Source organism: Argiope bruennichi, chromosome 3 (genome assembly GCF_947563725.1).
Source record: "Argiope bruennichi chromosome 3, qqArgBrue1.1, whole genome shotgun sequence".
NCBI classification, from domain to species: Eukaryota; Metazoa; Arthropoda; class Arachnida; order Araneae; family Araneidae; genus Argiope; species Argiope bruennichi.
The window spans coordinates 48,441,538-48,466,097 of record NC_079153.1 but is presented as its reverse complement, the minus strand read 5'-3'; the positions used below and the strand labels follow the sequence as shown (position 1 = coordinate 48,466,097).

Sequence of the window (24,560 nt, the reverse complement as noted above, 5' to 3'; positions counted from 1 at the left end):
TTTAATATTTAATCATTAATTATTTTTATTTTGAGTGTCATAAAAGAAATATTTAAAATGTATTCAGTATTAATAAGATGCATCCACATATATTTGGCAATAATCAGATACTATAACAAAAACAATTTTTCATGAAGAATGAAACTTCTAAAAAGACAGATTTATTTAAAAAAGTAATAATTTGTATGAAAGCAACTGAAATAAGTCATATGACTTCTTTGCATATATCACATTCAATAAATATAAAAATCATCTCATGATGTCAGATTGCGATCGTAAAAATATCTATCCTTTGAAAATCAGTTGATTAAGTGAAAATAATTTTCCACCTTATTTAAAATTTATAAAATATTAATAAAAAAAATTTCTGATTTAACATTATCCTTTTTTTTAATTCTTAAAAAGGACTGGAGAATTCTTACCTCTAACAAAATGTATAAGAAGCCATTTATTCCTTTGGTTTAGTAAATAAAGTTTTTTTTTTTTTTTTTTTTTTAAAGGAGGATTTAAAAGACACATAAATTTATATATTTATAACATTTCTTACTTTATGAAACTTTATCCAACAGCACTTTTAATGTGTTGTTTCTGCAACAATTTTGGAAAATTTTATTCATTTATTTTTTAGTTGGAAAATTTATTAACAAATATCAAATTTTGTAAATATATTTAATTTTAGATATTTCACAAAAAAAATTATGTTTTTATTAATATGGTGAAAAAACAATCTCTAATATATTTACAGTAGCAGCAAAAATCAAATTCTTCACAAAATTTTCCAACAAATATAGTTCAAAATGAACACATATAATCTATGAAATGAAAGTACATTTACTTTTGTCACATTTCTGATTACAGGCACTACCTTACCTGTGTATCTTATCTAAAAGAATAAATTTACATGTTGAAAGGAAATTTTAATGATTTGGATTTATGAATGATGAACAATTATAATACAATGGCACAAAAGTAGATTACATCAATTTATGCACATTCCTTAAATGCCAAATTCTTCAGTCATGGTCTGTTTTCACAGAGTTCCATGAGCCTTTTTTAGCTGTAACAAAAAACAAGATATTTAAAGTAAGCTTTATCATTTATTGATAAGCAATACAGATATTTTTTTGAAAACAAAAATTCTACGATAATAAATATGAAAATGCATAAATAGAAGTGTTTTTCAAATATCTCAGAGGAAAAAAGCAATGACAAAAGAAAAGATTTTTTAAAAATAAAATGATGAACATGTTAAGAATTAAAATAAACACAAAATAACTGTTAGTTGTATTTTTTGGCAGAAGAATCAGATTTAGCCTATACACCAAACATACTAAAATATGATTAAATTTAATTCTGAAAAAAATATATATATACATACAAGATTCGATTAGAAGGAAAAAATATATATATATATATTCCAAAAGTTCTTGCATGCGAGGGAAAAAAACCCCCTCTATTTATGACAGTTTCTAGAAAACATCTAAATTTCATTCAGAGCATTTGTTACCTCTGAGAAAGAAAGAAATAACTATGTATCAATGACATATTTTGCATTTTATACAAAAGAATAATATATCTATAAATTTATTATATTCCCCCATGCTAAACATACATTAATGTAGAACAATCAATGTCATGAAAGCATTTTTTTTTGCTAGTTTAAAAAAAAAACATAACTAACTGCAACAGTTATTCATAATAACTAATTATGAACTGTTTATAGACACAAGACATAATGTATATGCTGTATATTTAGAATTTTTAATATCATAAAGTTGAGTAGTGCTGTGTGTATTTTTACAAAATAAATTTCTGTTTTACACACATTGCTGTAAATTCCATTGTTTACAGCTTTCTCCATGTGATTAATAAAGTGTTGATGTGTTCTGCCCATTTTTAATTCAAGATTAATATTCACACTGAAGTCTATAAAAAGGTTAATCATGTTTTTTACGCTGAAACCAAGGTTGACATCTTGTGGCAATTAATTTTATATTCTACATTATGTTTCTAATTTTTATTAGCATTTTGTACATCAAGTAATTTTAATTCTAGATTGTTAGCAACAATATTTTTCTTTGTCATCAAGTCACTTATTATCCATTTCAATAAGAATAGCTTTCTCTAGATTTAAAAAAAATTGTATTCTGGAATTTGCATCCTGTGACAACTAACAATTATATGCATTAAATTTTTGATGAGACATGTAACATAAAAAAGAAGCATCTAATAAAAAAATCATAAATATTATAGGTCACTAATTTCTTTCTATTATTTACATGAATCGTAAATGAAGAAGAGAAGGCTGCTTAAATTTTTTTCAATTCAAAAATTTTGAAATACTTCAGGAAGAGTAATTAACTCTTATTAATTTGCATTTTAAACTTTATTTTAGAAAGAAACCTGCTACTACTCAATCTTTTTATTATCAAGGATTGTAGAAGACAGGAAAAGGAACAATATAAACATATAGTGTTAATTATCTTAAAAAACATTATTTCATTCATAGAAGATTATTCAAATTTTAATTAAAAGCATTTTCTTTCATTTGATACAGAAATGCAATCAGATATATGGAATAGTAGGTGTAGTTGTCACGATGAAAAAAGATTTAATCACACTTTTTTGGTATATTAAAATAAGCAGAATAAAATTTTGTGTCAATAAATCATCTGTCATATGAATTTAAAAGATTCAGTTCCACTTATCTGATACAGGGAAGTGATAATTCTGTGGTTTTGATCAAGATTTTCCACTACATTTTCTATCAGACAGATTAAAACAATAAAATTTCATCAACTCATTGTGAATCAAATTTTATATAACAACTCCTCTATTTTATGCCACAGGACTAAGGGTTAGTTTACCCTTATAATATTTATAGTCAGCCAAAGAAAAACATGCATTTGAAGTTTCATAAAATCCCCCCCCCCCCCAACATGAATACAGATAATTGTTTACATGAACTTAAATGATTCTGTTCCATCCTACCCTGACTGATTCATGTTAAAGCTGATTTAATTTAAGAATACTTTTAGTCACTAATAAAAAAACAAATGTACCAAGTTTCAACAAAATTACAGCAGCTGTTTGAGAATGATACTAGAACAAACATACCGAGTTATATGCATGCACAGAAATATGTTCGGAAATATAACACTAGTACAACAAATTTTAGAGCATTGTAAATGATTTCTCAATATAATATTACTGCAAAACAGTTATTTATTCATTAATTTGACATTTTATTATGTTTATAATAGCAACATATTTAGTGTATCATAATTTAAATATTCAGACATTACAAGGAAGCTGAAGTAGTTTGAAGCATAACAAAAGACATTTTAGATATAAATTTGTAAGATGTAAACAAAGATAAATCTCCAAATACATTATACAAAGATGGAATTAACTTAAAAATTAGTTTACAAGTTAAAATTAAGAAATTAATACCCCATATTCCATTTGTTTTACACCCCCCCCCCCAACCTATCTCCGTTTTAAAAATTTTAGTCTAATATTTATGATTTTTGAGACCAAAACCAAACTTTGATTTTTCTTTTCAATAACTGAAATAACGCATCATGTTTGCACTCCTATTTCTATACAGAGTTGTTTTAAAATTTATATTTCCATCTAGCTGAAATTAATGTTTTGAAATTAGAGATAGTAATTTCTTACTTATCAGCTTTTAAAAGAAACAATAAATCTGTACATCTAATGTTAATTAATGCCAAAAACTAATTTCTCTTATATGAAAGTGAAAAGAACATTAATATTTTTAAACTGATATCTAGATTTCAAATGATGTTTACAATTTAATTTATTTATGTAGCAGGTTATAATTTTAAATTAAAAAATATATTTTTACAAGAAAAAATTAATATTTCTTTTGAGTTAATTTTCCAAACTAAGTTATTAACAAAATCTCAAACCTGCTACAAGAAATTTGTGTACAATTTGTTTTTCAACTTTAAATTTTTTCTTCAAATTAAAAAAAATCAAATTTTCAATCAGTATACACAAAATTTTAATTTTAATCAAACATTTACAAATATAGGAATGGTTCAACAGGAGATTAAAACAATGAACTTTTTGATGATTATCTATGAATTTTTGCAAGTGTCAAATATTTTTATTGATTTTCAGAATACTAGAATGCATCAATTTATAATTTAATTATAATACTGCTAAATATTTTGCTGTATATATACTGCAATAACAATCTTATGATGTTTAATAGCTTCCATTATTAAAATTGATATTCCATGAATGTTCATAAGAAAAATAATTTTAAAGTGTCTGATGCAGCATATATTCTTAATTTATCAAAGGGGGGAGGGATATTTTTCATTTACCTCAGCATATAGCTCAATGTTCTACTTCACTAAGTATATCTATCTTAATTTTATCTTCAATTAGAATTGGAATAATGAATACAATCTATATCTAATATACAATTTTCTACAAGAGGTTTAAAGAAAACAAATGCAGTTGTGACACCTTTTGTTTTTACATCATTATATGTTGTGTATTTTCCAATCATTTCCAAAGTATTAAATATTATGAAGAAATAATCTGTTGTTAACTGATTTTACTTTGTAGGATTGCAAATAAATCATATATATGTTATCATTTTCCATTTATATAAATAAAAATAATTTAAAAAATCACTAATTCAGAACAATAACTGTTTCTTGGGCAGATATTCATTCGAGTAATTTTTTCTAATTACAATGAAGACTTTTTTAAAAAATGAAATCAAATATCATGCTTAAATTGATAAAAAAAAGTCCCCTTAACATCATCAATGATTTGTAAATATTAACTTTTCATTTCAGTTGAATGAAGAAAATTTCAGATTTATAGAAATTTAATGACACTAAAATATTAAGAAGTTTTGACTTCTGTATCTATTTTCAAAATTCTATAGTTACAACAATGCAAGATTATGCCCACTGTTACACTAATATTTGTCTTGTTATAAATCTTGCAACTAATTTGAGTTCATACTTAATATGAAAAAATGACTAACAAAATCGATCATCATCATATTGCATAAACTTCTTATTTACTAATTACTGGCACATTTACCAATTATAATTCTGTTATATATTATTTCTCATATTGCTCTTGAACAAAAATATTTTATCAATTCTTAATTTACACAATAGAAGCATTTATATTAAAACTAGCAGATTAGTAAAAATCAATCATGCCAAAGCAAAAAACAACACAATTTATTATATGTAAACATAAATTAACATTTATTCCAACAAAACAAATATCTAAATATTTATTCCATGCAATTTATGCATTTATTTTAGGTCTTTATTTCCATTCACAAACAAATTAATATATTAAGAAAAGATAATCTTTTTAACTAAAAAGTACACTGTTTATCTGATAGAAAAATGTTTTTAATAGTTAATTATTTAGGTAAGGTATTCTTTAGATTGTTTATATTTAAAACATTTGAACAGTTCAGTTTTCAGCATATTATTAGCAAGATGGTCAATATTTCATTTAAAAAGATAAAGCAAAGAAGTCTAATAACTCTATAAGAGATGAGTATTATGGCATAAACTCAATACAATTTAAATAATATTTTAAATCTGGAATCTTGTTGAAAAAATGATAATGACTATCATGAAACAGTTAAAAAACACATACAAATGAAGAATTAGCAAATTAATTCTGTTTGAATAGAAACTTTATAAGCTTAAGTTGTATTTATAGTTACTAAGAATATAAAGAAACATTTTTAATTATAAAATTTCACAATTAAATATGACTCATTTCTTAAGATGCTAATGAATTTACAATAGATTACATAAAAAAAAAGAAAATACTATGTGCATTATCAAAAATTCTTACTAAACTAAGTTACAACTGAAAATTCAGTTTACATAATTTACAAATATTTTGAAAATGATAACAATAAAGACAAAAATAGAAAGTAAATATACACCAAAAGCATTAGGATCACATGCATGAAAATATAAAAATTCTTTTATTTCTTTGAATAGAGTCATTGTAAATAAAATATTCTGGCAGGCTTAAGTTTATTAATTTATCCTACATATACAATCACAGATAGCATCAAAATATATAAAAAGAAAAAGTCTCTTTGGTACAGCTGTAGAAGAACTATACCTGAATTAATAATAATAATAATTAATTAATGATCATATATAATGAAGACTTATATATGATCATAATAATTACTTTTTATTTCTGGGTTTCAGTTCTTCAAAACATGAATGTAAATAGATGTAGTTTTTCTTCTGAGGATTGTAAAATTCATGTCCCTAGAAAAAAAGATTAGTCAATGATTTAGAATATACAGAATGGCAATATATACATAGATAAGAATTAGGCAACTAACATTTGCTGTTTAAGACTATTTTAAAGGATTTTAATTTTTTTGTATAAAATACAGATATTTATTACAATTTCCTATAAATTTGTAATTTGAATTACCTCATATTAGAAATAGCTTTTAAACCATGCAAGCTAAGGTAATTTAATTAAAAAAAATCTCACTACATTAATAGACTATACATATATATTGGTAATAGAAGATATTAGATACGCAGAGTGTCGTCAGTTGAAAATGCTGTGCAAAGAAATATATACATATCATGAGGAAAAGAAGTCATCCAAGACTGAAACAGTGTTGTCTTAGTTCACTATATCTTTAAAAAATGCATCAAAAACAAAACATTAAAACCACCCATACTTTTAGCAAAGCATTGTTATAGTGTCAAGTAGGAAATAAAAAATTCAATTTTAAATTGATAAATATTCTTACAATCTACAAGTAGAAAAGATCATTTAGAGAATTTATAAAACATTTTATATTTTAAAATAATTACAATAATGGAAAATCATTTTAAGAAGATTATTAGAGATATAAAATAATGTATAATTTGACAGAATGAATATAACCATGTCTTCATTTGATAAGGAAAATTTTAGGAATTTTTTTTTTTTTTTGTCTAATTTTTCAAAATAAACACAGGATGATCTAAATTTTAATCAAGCATTTTACAATCATAATTATAATGTGGGTTCCTTTTTTGAAGAGCAGGCAAATGAGAACAGTTTGGTTTATATTTCTTTGGAAGAACCAGTCATATTTATGGGTTTTGATAAATTTAGAGTTTTAAAATAGGGTATAGATTAAATTAATCTTTGAAGAAATGAATGGAATAGGATCAAGAAATAAACAAATGCACTAAGATTAATTACAAAATACACAACTTATCACAACATAAAAATAAACTTACTTTAGACCAATCATAACTAACAGAATAAGCAAATATTTCTCCTCGAGCATTGAAACAGCACCTAGTGAGAGGTTGATCCATTTGTTCAGAAGTTTTTAATTTTGTCCTTGCATCTTTATCCCAGAAACTGAATCTTCCATCAGATCCAATGGTTGCCAAGGTACCATGAACAGGGTGAAATGCAATGTCATTTACCTGACAGAAATATAATTTATTAAAAGAATTCAAATAATGATATTAATAAAATAACACATTTCAGATATATTGAATAAAAAAAAGACTGAACTTCATAAAGTAATGAAAGAGTAAATTAATTCAAGAAAGTATATAAGGCATTAAAATATTGCATAATTATTAAATACAAAAATTACAAGATCTCAAGAATGATAAAATTTGATTATATGTACATATAAAACATCTCTATTATTTAATTACAAATGAAAGTTGTTTCAAACCAGAAAAATTAAAGTTAAAAAATTTTTTCCTAAATATTTCAATATTTTTTAAAGAAAAATATACATTTTTAGATTCAGAATTACTAAACATAGCCATCATTTTTAGTCAAGATATTAAAAATTAATAAAAATTATTACAAAATAATGAAACAGCAAGCACTTACAGCATAAATATCTTGATATCCATTAGAGGTACCGTTTGAACGATGGCATTTGAACGTGAAGTTATCTTTAGGATTTTGTGGATTGACATATTGAATAGCAACTCTTCCTTCAACACTGCCAAGTGCAAATCCACATGGCTGAGATTTTTTATCCAAAAATATTGATACACAGCGATGCTGTAAAAGATATCAAATGTTATTTTTTACAAATGATATATATTTTAAAAAGAAGTGGCAATTATCAAATTTATATAATTGAAAGCTTCTTTAATAGCATTTTATGAATTACATATCTTCTCTCCATAAAAAGTTCATACAAAAGCAAGCTTTACAGAACATTATTATATTTATAAAGTGCAAGTCACATTTATGAGTTTTTACAACAATTTAAAATATTAATGAAAACTTTCTATTTCAGAAATTGATAAATTTATGGAGTCAAAAAACCTAATGCATCAGTTTATAAATGGATCAGATATACAATTTAAACTAGTGCAAGATATAATTTAAAACTTTAATTTTGAGAACTGGATGAATTTACACAGAGAATCAAAAGTTATAGAGTTATGAATATGCATATTATAATTATGTTATTTATAAAAAAATCTATTTTCCTTTGGCTAAGAAATATTAAAAATACTCATAAACATAAAATTAAAATAGTGAAAATGATATTTCATTTTATTATTTGACCATTTTGTCATGTACATCAATTCATACAAATACAAATGCATGATAAAATAATGATACAGTTTTTACAAACAGAAAGAGTTTTTTGATTTCATACTTGGTATTTTAATGGTGATTCTACTTTTTTAAATTCTTGAGGTTGTCCTTCAAGTTGATACACAATTATTCCTCTTCCAGCAGTTCCAACAACAGCCATGGGATATACCTTTAAATATACATTCATAAGTATGAAGTAAAATTAGTAATTAATTAGATATCAACAGTTCACTGAATTACATTCATACTGTCGAGTTAATTATTGTTCCTCAAAAAATCTCAGTATTTTATCAGAAAGTTCAATCCCTAGTTATCCCTAACAAATACTTACTACATCTGCACAGTAACATCTTTCAGGTAAATTTAGAACAAGCATTGGATTTGGAGTCCTTGTATCCCAAAACTGGAACAGAAAATTGAAATAATTAAAACTCATCAAAAGAAATGACTCATAATATATACATCAGAAAATTGCCAGTTAAAACAACATCACAATTTAACCTAAAAATATAAATAAGCAAATTAGTGCCACAGGAAATACCATAGCTAAAGAACATATAAAATATAAGCAAAATATCAAGAAATGCAAAAAGAAAATAAATGTGGTAAATTTTGAAATGTTTAAAACTATAGATATACTTAGAATGAAAGTAAATAAAATCTTTTTAAAATCTCTAAAAAATTAACCTGATTTGAACATTGTGAACTGAATGAATCTTTCTTCATTTTCATGATACTTTTAAACTAAATTAATAAAACTCACTTCAAATTAAGGAAAAGTAAAATAACTGTTCTCTATATTCTTAATTGTGCATTATCCCACTTAAAAATCATCTGGAAAATCTTCCTTCTTAAAAGTTTTTTCTCATGAATTAAATAAATTTAATACATCTTAAAAAAGTTTTAACACATTGATTTTATATAAACACAGATCCTGATAATAAATCATAATTATTTCTGATATGTTATTACTGTTTAAAAAAATAAGTTTAAATATACTTATAAACACTTAAAATGATAAATATTTGTGATATTTATCAGAGTTGTAACTCAAATCTGGAAAAAAAAAAAAAAAAACTTGTTTTATCCTTGTAATTATATTCAAGATAAAAAGAAATACCCATACAACACTCATGTGCTAGTTATAATGGAGTGGAAAAAACATGGAAAGGAAATATCAATTTCAGTTTTTATATTTACATACAGAGGAAAAGAATTTATCATCTAGAATTCAGCAAAACAAAATTTATCTATTAAAGGGGTGGATATATTACCTCAATGCTCTTTAATTGTAAATCACACAAAATTATGGACCCGGATGAAATAAAACAAATATTTTTGATAACATGATAGAAATCATTTAATGATTACTTAGAAAAAAAAATGTTTCCAAGTAAGATTGCTTTTTTTATTTTTTATTTATTTATTTTCGACAATTCATGTATTTGGGAATTAATTTCTGCAAATTTTTTAACCACCAGTTTCATAGAGTTAATCAGTAACAATCAGAGTATGACATTTTTCTATGGCCTAATGTACATTTTTTAGCTATTTCACTTTCAGTGAACATATGTGAAAATATTTCTGATATATTATTGAATGCATAAAAATTCAGCTTTAAATGATTATGCTTGTGCTAAAAAGTTCAAAATTGGTTTATAATCAAACATTATATTTGATGTGAATTCTTTTCCTGTATTCCTCTTAAGCCCCATTCTGATGGCACATTGTCTTTAAGGATATGGTTGTAAATCTGCCATCTGATCCATTGTAAGACCACTTTGATCTTACAATGAATGCTTCCTGCAAACTGTTGGTAAAATTATCAAACATAAAAAAACAACAACACTGAAAACCACAAGTGGGGGGAAAAAAGGGCAAAATGCTCCAGACTCAAGGCATGCTCAGGCCTTTGGAATGGCACTTTAGATACTAAGTACAACACCAATGATGACTTTTTTGAATTGGCAAGTAGTCTTGTATGTTTTTCTCTTTTAGTATGACTTGTAATTGTCTGTTTCCACATATTATTTAGGCTTATTATCTTCTTATAAAGTGAGCAATATGGAATAAATGGATTTTGTTGGAACTTCATGAACCTATTTAGCAAAATCAGGATTTTTTTTTAAAATCCATCCAGTTTGTATTAAATACAGATTTTGAGCAGCTCAGTGTTTTAAAAAATTCTTTAATCTATTTTAAATAAGCTCACAGTTTCTGAAATTATAAACCAACGATTAAAAAAACTCATGTGTAGTAGACTTAACACCAGAAGTCTTGTGCATGCTCATTAATTGCAATTTGGGAAACTTAGGGAAAAGAACTATATTTCAAATCAAAACTGGATTAATCTGTACAGAAAAAAAAAAGAGTAAAAAAATAATGAGTTTCCACATTACAGAATCATGAATGATATTGTTTCGTTTTTGAAAGCTGTGGTCATTTATTCTTGCAGTCTTTAGAGATTGGCATTTTTTAGATTGGAAAAAAATAAAGAAATTTAAAATTTTCTGTGTTTTATGAAAATTTTCAAATTTCCTACATTTTTCTGGTTTTTTCGGTGGCATGGCAACACCTGTTTATTTTTTAATATCATTTCAGATTCTTGAAATCACATAAGATATAAATATCATAAAATATTAAGCTTAAAAATTAATTCAGCTTTAAATCTTAAACTTTTTACAAATGAAGAATTACTAAAAAGACTGCATCATATTCATGTTAAAAATTATATATAAATATATAATTACATTAAAAATTGGTACAATTTGGTTTTAACGGCGGCCAAAAACCGCAAAGAATTTTGAACGTGTGAATCACATGCTATATAGTTTGACAACTGAAATCACTAAGTTGGCAAAATATTTTCTTGGCGCTTTTTTGGTCACTATTAAAACTCATAAATACCAAAAAACAAAAGTTATTTCATGATACATTAAAAAAGTAATCTTCAAAGGTATTAATATTAATACAATGAATTTAAAAAAATAACAAATATACTTACTTTTAAAGTTTTATCCCAGCTACCTGTCATGATACATGAATAATTAGGAGCCTTAATCCAATGAACAGTTTTAACAGGTGCATCATGCTGTTATAATTAAAATTTTCAATTATTCATTGATAAGGATATCAATAATTAAGTGGAATAAAATTCTGCATAAATATGTATTTGATAAATTATATATCCAAATAAATAAATGCAAAAATGGTAATCTTAAAGATTAAATGGAAAATATAAAGAAATTGATATAATGTGTATGGCAACATTATATCAATTTCTTTATGACCAAAGAATAAATTGATAATATGTGTATTATTTCATTTAAATAATCAAAAATGCATTTCTTTATTATGTGTTAAACTTTTCTTCTCTTAAAATATTTGAATTTTCAAAGTATGCCAAATATTTTTTGTCTTATCCTAGGTACAGATAATCGTAGTTTCTGTATGATTTCAAGGGAATTAAAATTTTATTGAATAATCAAAAATTGATATTTTAAATAATCAATTGTTATTAAGCAAACTCTAAAAAATTGGCCTCCGATTTCAATTCTTCATTATAAGGAGGGGGGAAAAAAATCTTTTCTGTCTCATTTTGTTCATTACAAAGTATTAAAAGTATCTGAATTATTTTTCACAATTTACTCAAGTTTTTTTTATTCTTTTTAAATGCCTAATAGAATAAATAAATAAATTGGTGCTGTTTTTGGTGGATCACATGTCACAAATTTTGAACTTGCACTGTAGTTTTAAATTAGAAATATCAAGTATTTTAAAATTTTGTTCTCACGGAATCCAAGCTTATCTTAAAAAATGGAGCAAGAACTAACTTGTCTTCATAATTACATTTTGATAATTTATAAAAACTATTCATGATTTCAAAACCTGCCAATAAGTATTCATTTCAAAGCTAGCTGTAATTCACTGCAAATTTCTAGCATCCATCCCAGAACATAATGTACATTCACTCTTCTCTCCAACTTTATTACTATACTCATTCATTGTTTTTTGCATATGCGGCAATCACCACAAGCTTTATAAAAATCAGAATTTGCCTTGAAACTCTTGATTTTGCATCATAGATAACTCAGTCTTCGTTTTCATAAATTTTCATGCAAGAAGCTCAAGTAAGAAGAAAATTAAGACACCAGAATATAAAAAGAGAAAATGAAACAAAAACTATGGTCTTTTTAAGAGTCTCTAAAAAGATTTTGAAATGTGAGTTTTTTTAAGGGTGTATAATGAAATGTAAACTATGTGATAAATAATGCAATGGAATTTGTTTTTCCTATAAAATAACATGAATTTCAAAATAAATCAAAGTTACAAATTATTTATGAAATACTGTTTTGCATTATCTCTTCACTTTACTACTAAAGGAGTCTAAAAAAATGTGTATAATTTATATCATTATACACAATTTTTAATGACATTGCTTAACAAGTTCCTATTCACAACTTAAAACTCATATAAATATATAAAAAAAATTTAAATTCTGATTAAAATTTATAAAATGTAATGTTTAATTTGATTGACATGATTTATTAACATTAAAGGGTTTCATGCTCATGCAGTTTTGATACTTTAAAAGTGAAAACTAATATCCAATAAAATCAAAATTTACCAACAATATTAAAATTTCAAGTTTTGCAAATACCTGGGCAATGGGTATTGCTTGATTACTATTGAGATCCCACATCTTGACAGTTTTATCACAAGAAGCAGAAAAAACTTTGGTACCATCCTAAAATTAAATGTAATAAGATAAATATTGAAAACAAAAAGTTGTTTCAAAATTGATTTTGAAAATACATTAATTAAAATATTCTTTAAAAACAAGATAAATGCATATTACATAAGAAGCTGAAACAAATAATTATCAAAGCTAAAAAAATATTTGTTTAACTGCATGTTATTGACTAACTTTTGGTTTAACGTTAGGCTTAACTGCATGTCTCTGGTGAATATAGTCAACAGTCTGATAATTAATCACTGGCATGCAGTTAATCACAATAACCAAAACTAAAACAGATATTTCAAACTAACTTAGGATTTCTGAACATTTAAATTAAGTTTATCATTTTATACTCAAAATTAAGTAACTACAAAAATGTTTTTAATATAAACATTTCTCACTTATTAGGAGCTTATACTATTCATTAAAACTTTAACATACAATAAATAATTATAGGCTAGATAAAAATCATATGCACAAATCAAACAAATTAAAGTGTGATATAAAATAAATGAATGTAATTAATCGAAAGAATGAAGAAAAAGGAAAGGATAAGACAGACTTATTAAAACCTTTATGTTTGTTTATAATTTCAAAGAAAATAAAATTTTAAACTGTTAGTGCAGTTTATAAAGCTATAAAATATTCATTTAAAAACATTAAAAATCATTAATTTTACTAAGAAATCAATACACATGCACACACACACATTGTTTCAACAACCATGAGAATTAGTACTTTTTTTACAAATTTTTTAAGGCATACAAACAGAACATTACAAAATGTTTGTAATTTTTCATAGTAGCTAATTCATAATAAGAATATGAAGCAAAGTTTATAATATATTATAAAGCAATATGTGATCTCTTAAAGAATTTTTCAAAGCCTACACATATTACTAGAATTATTATTACTTAAATTTTTCATCAACACACATTTTAAATTTTACAGAGCCAAAAGACTTCAATATAGAGCCATTCTTCATTTTAGCAATATTAAGAACAATGATTTAACAGAAAGAAATGTATTGGAGACAATTTCATATGTATTAATAACAATAAAAATAAAACTTAAAATATCCATAATATTGTAATGTCACAAAAAGAGAATCTCTTTACAAAAATTTACATACTTTGAAAAATAGTTTTAAAAAATGATTGCCATATTAAATATTTTTAAAATATCACAATTCTTTTCACTAAAACATAATTTACAAATTTTGACATAAAAGTGTGCATAATTTAGCTGTATTATCTAAATGTAAATATATGCTATTATTTAATATTAAATTTTTTACTATCTCTTTTAAGGTTAGATAAATCTGAAAACAAAACTACAACCATCTAATTAAATAAAAGAGGAAGGGAGAAAGAAATATTACATCACTCCAGGCAACATCTAAAACAGGCCCTTGATGAGTCTGTTGAGCTTTTGGTATTGTTTGTCCAGAATTCTGAACTTCCCAGCATCTTATCTAAAAGAAAGACACAAGAAGAATTAAAGATAAAAGAATTAACTTTTTAAACAAGTAAGTATTTTAAGTATTTTTCTTTAACTGTATATTAGTGATTGCAATTCACTATAAGGAGCATAATATTATATATATTAGTTAAATATTGTTAAAGCTGAAAGTGAAACATTAAGCACACTGTGAACAACAAGGCATTTTACAAATTTCTATTTAGAAGCATAAAACCTATATTTGTACAACTACTAAAAAAAAAAAAAAAGACAGAAAATTCTTTCTCATATAGTGAAACAGACAAAATATTAAATATCATTTTTAATCTGCATAAATTAAAATTTAAAATTCATAAATTATGTGCACACTACAGAAATCTAAACTAGAGAATAAATTTTCTTCCAGTTTATCATAAAGGTTAAAATGAGGTTTTTGAAAAAAATTATTTAAATAGTTAATTTTTTATTAATTAAAAATTTGCTCAAACTTTACATAGAAAAGATTATCTATTCCTATTACAGAAATATTATAGATATTTTAAATTATTTCATTCATTTGCCTTTGAATTGTTACTTACAGTGTTTAATTGAATTGAGTTTCTGTATGTAAATATATGAGAAAAAATAGCTTTTAATTATTCTTAAATAGAAATTTAGACATTTTCTGAGAAGTGGCATGATTTAGAAAATTTTTGATTTGACTGACAGTTTTACTTTAATTTAAAATAAGCTAAAGGAATTAAAGATATTGTGCATTAAAATATTTTGTATAAGAGTACAGATTTTCTTCTATAAGGGAAAGATTTTCTTCTTCTCATCTAGAGTGAAAAAAAATTTGTCTTTGTCACTCTACTTGTTTTTAAATTTATAACTCATATATATATATTCTCTCCCTGTCAATTTCTCCATATGCAAATGGGTGTTCACTGCATTGCAGTTTCCTTTAAAAATTTAGGTAATACACTTTACCTTTTAAATGAGATATAATGAAAATATGAATTCAAAATTCAATTTTGAAGGATTAATAATCCAAAATATACAATTTCGTATATTCGAACTCAATAAAGAACTATTTTGACATGTTCAGAATCGCAATACTTACCTATCAATGGAAAGTTTCAAACAATAACAGTAAATTACACTGCAACTTTAATAATGATATACAGTATTATTGCTACACCTTTCAGGTAGTCTAAGCAAATAAAATACCTGATTATCCCAACTGCCGGCAATTAAAAAGTTCTGCGGTAAAGACGCTGGACTAAAAGCTAAACTGCTAATGGAATCATCAGGAGGTGACACAACTTCAAAATCTTTCATTGGGTTCTGTGTCCCTGTCGTAGTGTTATTAAACACTCCAGTGCTAGTACCAAATCCTCCAGAACTAAACAGGCTCATATTGCAAATCTGAAAAGAAATAAACAGATAGGAAAAATACAATTCTACTTTATTTTGTAAACAGATAAGAGAAGAAGTACTTACCTCAACAAATAAACTATCGTTACAATATTATTCTTTACCAAATGATTTGTTTTTAAAAAATTACATACGATTTACGCATTATTTTGAAACAACCAATACACTTTCACGTAACTTCGAATTTTCATTAACAATTTCAACACAAAATCACTTCACTTCTCTTCTTAGTCCTTTCATCGCCTTGTGTAATTCATGGAACATCTTTAAAATGTAAAAATGATTTTAATATCAAACGAATAAAAATATTTAAAAGATATTATAAAATAATTACAGACGGAAAATTTTTCGTTTGGATCATAATTAAAATTTGGAAAACTCAAAAAATGTTAAAGTGGGTATGAAGTAAAACAGTTAATTTCACAGTCTGAATAACATTCCTAACATTCCTTAGAATTGTGGGTTGTTTTCGTATCTCCTCCATTGCTATGGTGACTGACGCATAACGCAGTGTGGAATGAATTAGTTTATGTATTAAAATTAGAAATGGCTCCATAAACATTTTTTCATCCTTCAGTGCTGATCAAAATTACTTACTGTAAGTACGGTTTGTTTTATGTGTGCTGTAGCATGATGCAGATATAATTTATTCAATTTCTTGAGATCTCATGTAATTTAGTAAAAAGTTACTTTTAGTTTTGTTTATAGTGTTGTATCATTGAAATTAATCACTATTTTTGCATTTTAATCGATATACTTTATTTTACTATTTCGTGATTACAACAAAGTGAAATTGTAAGTTTTACTGTTTAATGGAAATATATTTTAAATGGATTCTGTGTAAAAGAGGATATTCCTGTCTATATAAATTTCTAATGAATTAAATAACGATTATGTAGAAGTTGCGTTTAAATATGTATGCACTTGTACGTCATTTGTACTCTTTTCTTGTTTTTTTTCTTTTCATTGTCCATCTCTTTGGCTTTATTTAAGCCTTCTGAGTGTAGAATTTTTATATTATTTTTTGGCTTTTATATGCATTGTTGTAGTGTACCACAGTGACAGAAACAGAATAGATGTTACAAAAAGCATTGGTTTCACCCTCCTAATTTACTTTGCAATATGGCTTTATAAATGCTTTTTAAAATTTGTCAAAGCCTTAGAGATTTTTATATTAGGCATAATACTCTTTTTTCTTGTCACTTTATTATAGTACTAGTAGGTTAGTCAGATATAGAAGGGAATTATTGAAGCAAATTACTTATAAATTGATTGTCTTTCAAAATATTGTATATTTTGTGTGATTACCTGTATTGTGAAATAAACAAACTACGTATTAGTTAAATATCTCTGTTAGCATTAAAAATCAATAAATATAAAGCTATTGCCACTCTTTGAAAAAAGAAAAAAAAAAGGGGGGGGACAAAAAAACAACAACTTTTAATTGTAAAGCTACAATGTTTGGCACATATATACTTTAGAAATTTTAATTAAAATTTTTAAATTCAGCATAATTTTGATATTTGTAATTTGTTTTGCAACGTAGACTCCATAAGCAATTTTTAGCCTTTTAAATGTAAGAAATCATCTTTCCAATAATATTAGTTAAAATACTGTACCATATGTAGTTTAATTTTATTTATTTATTTATTTTAAATATTCTAATATATTTGCTTATGTGTAATTCTGTGTTTAAATTTTGAAATTCTGTTTTCTTGAAGTGAATTAAATTGAAAATAGTACTTGAAGATGAATTGACATTTAGGAGAGAGGAATAATTATTTTGTTTGTTATGATTATCTTGCTAGAGATTCTTGTTTTAAAACATAGAAACTCATCTTTCCTCTGATATTAGCTTGCATGTTATGTGAATTTTGGTCTTGATTTTATGAAATTAAATTATCCTCTGCTATTGATTGAAGATCTTAAATGTTACATTTCTCTTTATTTGGATAAAATCTCACCTTCAGTAGCTAAATTGTAGCTTTTAGTGGTTTTATTTGTTAATTAGAAAAACAGAATCTTTTCTTTCTCATAAACCTTCCCTATGTGTCTGCTAAAGAACAAGCATAAAACTTAAAACTGTTGTTTTATAAATTGCATTAGAACTTTCAATATTAGAAATTATCAGTATTTCTTTTGTTACTTGTGAGAGATTAAGCATGATTTTTATTTTCTATCTGTATGTAATATGCATCATTTGTTAGAAAGCATGAGTTAATTTTGTTAACTAGCATAGTTAAATTGTTGCCTATTATTATTATTACTTTTGAAATTTAAAAGTTATATTTTAATGATGAGACAATAATTTTTTTATGTAATAAATCTGAAATTTTGTCAGAAATAATTTTTTAGTTGGTATTTATATTGTGGGTAGCCTGCTTATTATATATTGAACAGAATATTGTGTATTATATGATACAAAAATTCTATATTAAATATTTTTTTATAATTTTATTATACTATACTATGTAATAATTTTGCACAAAGAGAGAAATTGTGTGTTTTTTTTCTCCTTAATCAGTATTTATGAAATATAAATGGTCCAGGATATTGTCATGGCACTCATTGCAATAATATAATTTTGTGTATTAATACTTCTATAGAAAAAAAAAAGCCCTCATAATTATTATCATTGGTACTTGTGTATTAACCCCCATGAAAAGATTATTCACCAAAAGAATATTTTAACGATTGCATGCTAATAAGTTGTTACTAAAATTTGCAGATGGAATGGGAAACTTATTTTACTTTTTTAATAAGTTACCTTTAAAGTACATAGGATTTTTTCCCCCTTCTTCTGACAAAACACTACTTTTGTTGCACTGAAAAAAAAGAAATGGGCTTTAATTTTTTTATAGAATAAACTTAAATCAACCATAAGTTATGAATTTTAATAAATATAAATCTACATAAAGTGATGTGACTGCTTATCCACTGTCATTGATAATTCTTGTTATTTTTAGTTGTTCTATTTAGCTCTTAGCTCTTTCTGTTCTATCAGTTTGATTGCTTTATAAATGCAAAATAAGTATAGAAACAGATTGTCCCTTCTCTTTTTTTAGATTCATTTCTTTGATGAATATACTGAAATTATATTTCTTCATTCAGATTTTAGCTAACATTAAATATGAATAAAATTCTGTCATTATTCATAACATATATCTCTAAGAATATTGTGTCTTAATTCGTTCTGTCAAAAACTAAATAGTCCTTGATTTTAATATTCAACATCAAAGATTGTGAGCTTTTAAATCAAAATTAAAAAATTCTCTTGTTATAATTGCCTTTGCTTTAATGCTTCTATGTGAAATTAAATATATAAACTGTTACAAATTATAATGATATTTTTGAACTTTTCAAAATGAATTATTGAATCTTCATTTTGAAGTTATCTGAATTAAATTTTATAAGTCACATTTACAAATCTTACAGGTACAGTGGTTATTAAAATAATGGAAACACCTGTGAATAAAAATGACATTTTTGAATGCGCTTCGTAAGCATTAAAATAAAATAATAGCCATCAGTTTTTTTATAAATAGCAATATATGTATTCTGGTAGTATGTGTCAGTTTTATTGAAGTTCTGTAATTCTTGGATGATTTTCAGAAGCGTAAAATGTTGAACCTCTCAGATTTTCATAGAGGCCCAAGAGCAATTCTCAAGCCACTTGTCCCAGACATTAATGGTAAACGTCATCTACGGTAGTGTCACATTCACAAAACCTGGTTGATTAATAAGTAGAAGAAAGTAATGTGGTCTGATGAATCTTGTTTCGCACATTTCCTTATAACAGGATGGGTGCACGTTTGGATGATACCTACACAAGCATATGATTTTGATTGTCTCCTTCTAACTATCAAGCCTGGAGGTAGATCTGTCAGGATATGGGCAGTCATTGCGTGGTTTTCTGCTAGACCAATTGCAACCCTGAAAGGAAGGATCACTGGGAAGAAGTATAGAGTAATGTTAGCTGACCAGGTTCACCCTATGATGCAAACTTTGTTTCCTCCAAGAGATGGAATTTTCCAAGATGATAATGCACTTATCTATGCAGCGAGACTTGTCCAATCATGGTTTGCTGAACATGAGGATGAATTTAAACATCTGCCTTGGCTTGCACAGTCAACCGAATTCAATATAATTGAACCATTTATTTTAAAGTGTTTAATATGGAATCGATATCCTCCACCGGCATCTCTCCTAAAACTTTCACAATATCTCCAAGAAGAACGGTACAATATTCCTCTAAGCACTATTCAACACTTGTATGAATCAATTCCTATGCGACTCCAAGCTATATTACATGCCAAAGGTGGTCCTAGACCATACTAATAAAGAATTCTTTATAAATCTGAGTTGTTTCCATTATTTTCATAACCACCTGTAACATACTTCTTTTATTTGTAATGCAAAATCTGATTGCTAAAAATCCTCATTAATGCTGATTTTTTAATAATAATCATTGGTAAATTTCTCAAACAATTTGTGTTCCCGAACTTTAAGTATTTAAATGAAATTTTCCATGATATCTTTCAGTTACAAAGTTATTATTTTGGTCTTCTAATTTAATTTTTCAAATTTGAAAGTAATAATTATCCTTTTGAAACTTAAAATAATTTGCTTAGTCTATCCTTATATATTGAATAGCAATGTATTATCATTTTATTGGATTAAACATTTGAGTACTAAGCTATTTGTATTTTTATTTTTATTTTTTTTTTATTTTAAAGAATTTTAGAATCAAATGTTGGTTTTCAAAGAATATGTGTTTTAATTCAGAATCTTAAATTCCACATGGGAATAAAATATACAAAACAGTTAATTATAAAGTTTGTTGCATTTTCTCTGAGCTGTGTTAGAAATTTTACCAAGACAATATAATTTTGCTTACCTTTTCCAGTAAGAAAATTTTTTCCAGTATTGAAAATGAAAACAATGTTTCCTTTCCTTCGGTGGGATAAAATGACCCCCCCCCCTCAAGTGAACTTTTTGTAAAATGTTTTGAATTAGATTTACATTATAAATATTTTTAAAATTATTTTTATTTGTTAAACCAATAATTACTTAATTTTAAACTCCTTGAAATAAGGAGGATTTTATTAAACTTTTTTTTCTTCTTTTAAATACACAAATTCCTTGAAAAAATGTAATCTAAACAAATTTTGCTATCATTTTTTTTTTAACTGCCAAATTTTGTGTAAATATATTTTGTGTGTTTGTTGCATTGTAGTATTGAATGCCAATATCCATAAATTTCTGATAACTTTAAATATGCTTATATTTTTGAGAATAGTAATTTTATTTAAAAGAAACAGCAGAGAAACAATTGCATTTAAATGCAGATGAGAAATATCGCATTTTTAAATTCAGAGAATTGAGGTTGACATTAAGAGAAATATGAAAATGGATTCCCAGTTTCTTTTTGCATGAAAAAAAACTGTGGTAATTTCTCTGTAGTGCAAAAATTTTAGCAGAAAAAAAAATTGCTTTTTGTAAATTTATTTATGAATTAATTTTAAACAATTTTTATTTATATTATAATTTATACTATTTTTCATTTGCAGCTGAACCAGATTTTGAATAGTTGCCATCCATTTATTTGAAAAAGAGCTTCTGTTGTAGAATTCGATGCCTGGAATTCTTCATCTGCACATAAGTCAATTTAATCCTGTATTATGCAAGATGTGGACTTACCAGCAGCTTAGTTGCTATGGCTCAAGAATTTTTACCACTTTGTGATGTTTTGTTTAACATCATTTCACTTGCATCATATTTTTGTGATATAGTCTTTGATGTTGTGACTATTTACACATTATACATTACTGGTCAAGTGGCTTGGTTTATGCTGTCATTATCTAGCATTATGTTGTCTCTGATCATCAGTCAGTTATTTTCATTGAAATGGTATATTCATAGAAGCAATAGTAAAGATTTTAAATTATCAGTTGTTACATTTATCCATGTAATTCAATTTGGAGTATTATGGAGATATTTTAAACTTTTTCTTCCTGTTGATCTTAATGTGGTTAAAAATGAAGTACGAGATCTTTGTATGTTAAGATTGATTCATGCATTTTGTGAGGCAGCACCAATGCTGCTTATTCAGTTGTATCTAATTTGGCTTAAACCTTCTTCTCTAGAAGTAACAGATTTAAATTTAGTATCAACAGTTTTATCTTTGTTTAGTGTTTGTTGGGCTTTAGCATCTTTTAGTAAAAATGTTCGTCGACGTAATATACATAAACTTGTATTAACATGGTTAGGTGTAATTTTCCAGTTTTTTTGGCGTTTAGGAACTGTATCATCTCGTGTTGTTGTTCTCACTGTGTATGCTACTTTGTATCATTACTGGGTATTTTTAGTTATATCCTTACATTGGCTTACAATGTTTCTTTGGTTAATATCACCAAAGAATGTCTTTCATGGAGAATCAATCTCTGTAAAAAAGAAAACAATTTATTCAATGTTGATTGCTTTTGTATATATATTTTGTTATATTAATCTACAAGAGATCAATAGTCGTCAAAAGATGATAGCATTTTATGTCACAATGTTTTTAGAAAACTCTTTATTGATGGCTGTATTTCTATTTTTAAAAGGTCAAACAGTATGGTTTCATAATATATCTATCATTGTTGCTTGGGGTGGGTTTTGTATGGGGATAGCATTCATGATTTTGTATTATCGATTTTTTCATATTCAACATTTGAAGCACACTCTAGCATCTCAGGCAGATGTTGAATCTCATTGTGCTGATTGTGTTGCTGAAACTTGTGAAACGCACAATATTAAATTAAATGCCTTGTCAGAGAATGAAGGTGTAGTAAATGGACAGAAACATGTAACCACTACTCCTTTTTCAAAATCTCAAAATCCTGTGATTTTTCAACCATCCAGTGGGCATTTTCAAAATGGCATGGTATCAGGAATTCCAGGCGTGTTCAATTGCAGATTAAATCCAGCTTTTAAAAGGAAAAAGAAGAAACCCTCCAGCTTTGTACCTCCCCCAGCTCCAGTATCATCACTAAATAATGGTGGTAAAACACTTAATCCTTTCTGGAAAAAATTGCCTCCCAAATCATACAGTAGTGATCATGAAAGTAGTGTTGGATCTCGTGTAAATATCCAGCAAAAACTCCAAGAGAAAAAGCAGCAACAGCTACAGGAGTTAAAGGAAATCGAAGAGGAAATAAAGCAGGGAAAACTTAAAAGACCTCATCCAATGGAAATGAGTGATCAAGATACTCTTCACCAGCCCATTCCTCATTCCAAAAAGCAACCTTGGGTTAGACCAGAATCTCCTGCTGCCCGTTTACCATTATACCATTCTTTAATCGGTCCGCATATTTTAAATGGCATGAGGCCGAAAACGAAACAGAGATCCCAAACACCAGAAATATTATTAGTCCCAGACACATTGGATAGTTCTATGATGTATTGCGATTATCAAGACTCGCGCAATTCATACTTAGCCTCTCCTCCACATGTTGTATATCCAAGGAACTCTGATGTATCCAGTAATAGTAATATGTCTGCTGCATCAAAAACTAAAATTTATCCACGTTCTCGGAATCCTGGCACCGTTCGAGAGACCCCATCTTGTAGATGTCCCCCGCCAGATGTATCTGTTGGTGTTATGTACAAATCGCACAATGTGCCTTCTGATCTTGATAGCCAAATATCTCTTCCACGTTCTTACACCTTACCGAGAGAGTTTCGATATTATCGGAGACCGAAACCTCGGAAACCTGTTCGAACTGAGCATTTTGTCCCTTCCAACAATTCTAGTGATGGTGATGTTGATTCTGCAGATGACAATGAAACATATGTGCCTTTTCCAAACCATCGTGCAGGAGGTCAGATTCGTTTGAGACCATATCAACCTTACAGAGCTTGTGTTGCTGTATCTGGGCAATTGCACGAAACTAAATTGTGAAAGAAATCAAAATTTATAAATGTTGTACAATTTTTGTAAAAAAGAGCTGTATTATTTTTTATACCAGTATTTAATTTGTATATATGTAAAAAGTTTTATGATTAAATTTTTAGTTACTGTTGACACCTGTTTTTATCTCTTTACTGAATTTTTTGATTGAATAAGAAGCAAAACCAAAAGTAACAGTTCAACGAAACATTATTATTAATGAGATTAAATATTTTCTTCTTGAAATATATAAAGTTATATCAATAATTACATTATTCATATCAATTTTTTTTAGGAACTATTTCAATCTTATACTGCTGACATGAACAACAAAATGCATTACTTGGTTTTCACGAGTGTTAACTATTTAGAAAAGAC

General features: G+C 26.0%; 2 protein-coding genes across 2 annotated transcripts; one reads left to right on the top strand and one right to left on the bottom strand.

Moving 5' to 3' along the window:
* Window positions 1-902: 902 nt before the first annotated feature.
* Window positions 903-16,460, bottom strand: LOC129963988 (mRNA export factor-like). Its single transcript, XM_056078632.1, has 11 exons — window positions 16,319-16,460; window positions 16,046-16,243; window positions 14,757-14,849; window positions 13,298-13,384; window positions 11,642-11,728; window positions 8,969-9,040; window positions 8,699-8,806; window positions 7,912-8,088; window positions 7,293-7,487; window positions 6,229-6,311; window positions 903-1,057 (listed from the first exon to the last, which is right to left on the bottom strand). Exons 2-11 carry the CDS (start codon window positions 16,232-16,234, stop codon window positions 1,054-1,056), a joined length of 1,095 nt encoding a protein of 364 aa, XP_055934607.1. The 5' UTR covers window positions 16,235-16,243; window positions 16,319-16,460; the 3' UTR covers window positions 903-1,053.
* Window positions 16,461-16,710: 250 nt separating this feature from the next.
* LOC129963999 (uncharacterized) lies at window positions 16,711-24,319 on the top strand. The gene is made up of 2 exons (XM_056078647.1): window positions 16,711-16,850; window positions 21,823-24,319. Exon 2 carries the CDS (start codon window positions 21,969-21,971, stop codon window positions 24,192-24,194), a length of 2,226 nt encoding a protein of 741 aa, XP_055934622.1. The 5' UTR covers window positions 16,711-16,850; window positions 21,823-21,968; the 3' UTR covers window positions 24,195-24,319.
* The last annotated feature ends 241 nt before the right edge of the window (window positions 24,320-24,560 follow it).